General features: G+C 61.8%; 1 protein-coding gene across 1 annotated transcript in view; it reads right to left on the reverse strand.

Annotated features, from left to right (window-relative positions):
* LOC103798444 (glycosyltransferase-like protein LARGE2) overlaps positions 1–1201 on the reverse strand; it is a 5490-nt gene extending 4289 nt beyond the window's left edge. The window contains 4 exon segments of the mRNA XM_009070704.1: positions 92–174; positions 578–788; positions 790–829; positions 1090–1201. Of these exon segments, the coding sequence (XP_009068952.1) occupies positions 92–174; positions 578–788; positions 790–829; positions 1090–1189 (434 nt within the window). The 5' untranslated portion in view covers positions 1190–1201.
* Positions 1202–1531: the final 330 nt, after the last annotated feature.

Here is a 1531-nt window from a genome sequence, read left to right on the forward strand (position 1 = left end):
CCTAGAGCCCTGCTCCTGCAGCACTGCCCCCTGCAGCAGCTCATCTGGGAGCCCCAAACAGCAGGCCTCTGGCACAGCACCTCCCCATTACCTGTGGAAGAGGATGGATTTCACCAGGGTGACCACGTCCCGGCTCGCATTGTGCCCGGCACACACTATCGCAACGTGCAGGAGCTGCCCAGAGACAAACAGTGCCTTTTTGAGACTGGACACCTCTCCTCACAGGGGCCTGCCAGCTCTGCCCTGGTACCATGCTACAGGAAGAGACTCCATAGGCCTGTCCCTCCCCTGCAGAAGGAGCCCCAGAGAGAGGTGGGAGTTCCCCAGCTCCTGGGAACCAGGAGTCTGGCTGCCACTCCTTCCGTTCAGCCTCCCTCTCTGGAGAAAGAAGATACCTGCACTCACCAACTGTGGCCCACTGAGCACCATGGAGAGCCAAGACAAGGCCCCAGCACGGCCAGAGCATAGAGGGAGCAGTGCCACCGGGGCTGCACATACATCCATGCTCCACCAGGGTCCCAGCCTCCCACCCAACATCCCCTATCCACAATGCCACCATGCCGGTGCCACTACCCACCTCACACTTCTGCACAGTCCACTGCTTGGGGCAGGCCGTACGGTTGCTCCTTTTGCTCCTGGGGAGGTCTCCATCCTCGGCAGAGGCTCCCCACTGCGGGTTACCATTGCTGCTCTCTGCCTGAGCCTGGCTGAGCTGCAGGCGGAGCTGCTGATTCTCCTCCTCCACCCTGCGCACCCGCGAGGCCAGCGCCTCCCGCTCCGTGTCCCAACTGCTCGCCCAGGCAGGGTGGCAGCAGGAGGAAGCGACCATCTGCAGAACAGATAAGGGTATGCCATGGGCATGGCAAGACCAGGAGAGCCCTGGTGTGGATGGTGGTGCACAGCCCCAGCTGAGAAGTTCCCAGCACACCTCATAAGAACATCACAGCACTGCTCCCCTAACCCCAGAGATGTCCCTGGAGATGTCCCTGGGTCAGATGTGACTTGCATGGCCACAGAGCAATCACCCCAAGACCCACCCTCTGTGGTAGACTGTCTTTGATCTAAGGAGGAAGAGAGGAACCCACTCACATTCGACGCCGCCCACAAAGAGGTAGAGCCAGGAGAGGAGGATGGCCAGGGTCACCGTGGCGAGCAGCAGCTTCAGCTTCATGCGCCAGGAGCGCAACATGGTGTGCCAGCAGGACACAGGTGGCTAGGATCAGGTGGGCAGCCCAAGCCCAGCTGGCCCCAGCATCCTAGAGCCTGTGGGGAGCAAGAGGCAGAGAGAGGCGTCACCAGCTGCCTGCACTTAGGTCCCCCCCCGCCTGCTCCCTCCAGGACAGCCCCTGGGCAAGCACAGGAGCAAGACAGATGCTCCGGACACAGCCTTTCCCAGCGCACCCTCCTGCCCTGTGCTGGGACATTTGCCCCCCCAGACCTGTCCCACCACTCTGCCAGTGCTGCGGAGCCTACAGAGCGACCTCAGACATGGTGAGGGGTTGGGGTGGGAAGGAAATCTCCAAGCGATTTC

The sequence above is a fragment of the Acanthisitta chloris genome, unplaced genomic scaffold (genome assembly GCF_000695815.1).
Source record: "Acanthisitta chloris isolate BGI_N310 unplaced genomic scaffold, ASM69581v1 scaffold32832, whole genome shotgun sequence".
Lineage (NCBI taxonomy): Eukaryota > Metazoa > Chordata > Aves > Passeriformes > Acanthisittidae > Acanthisitta > Acanthisitta chloris.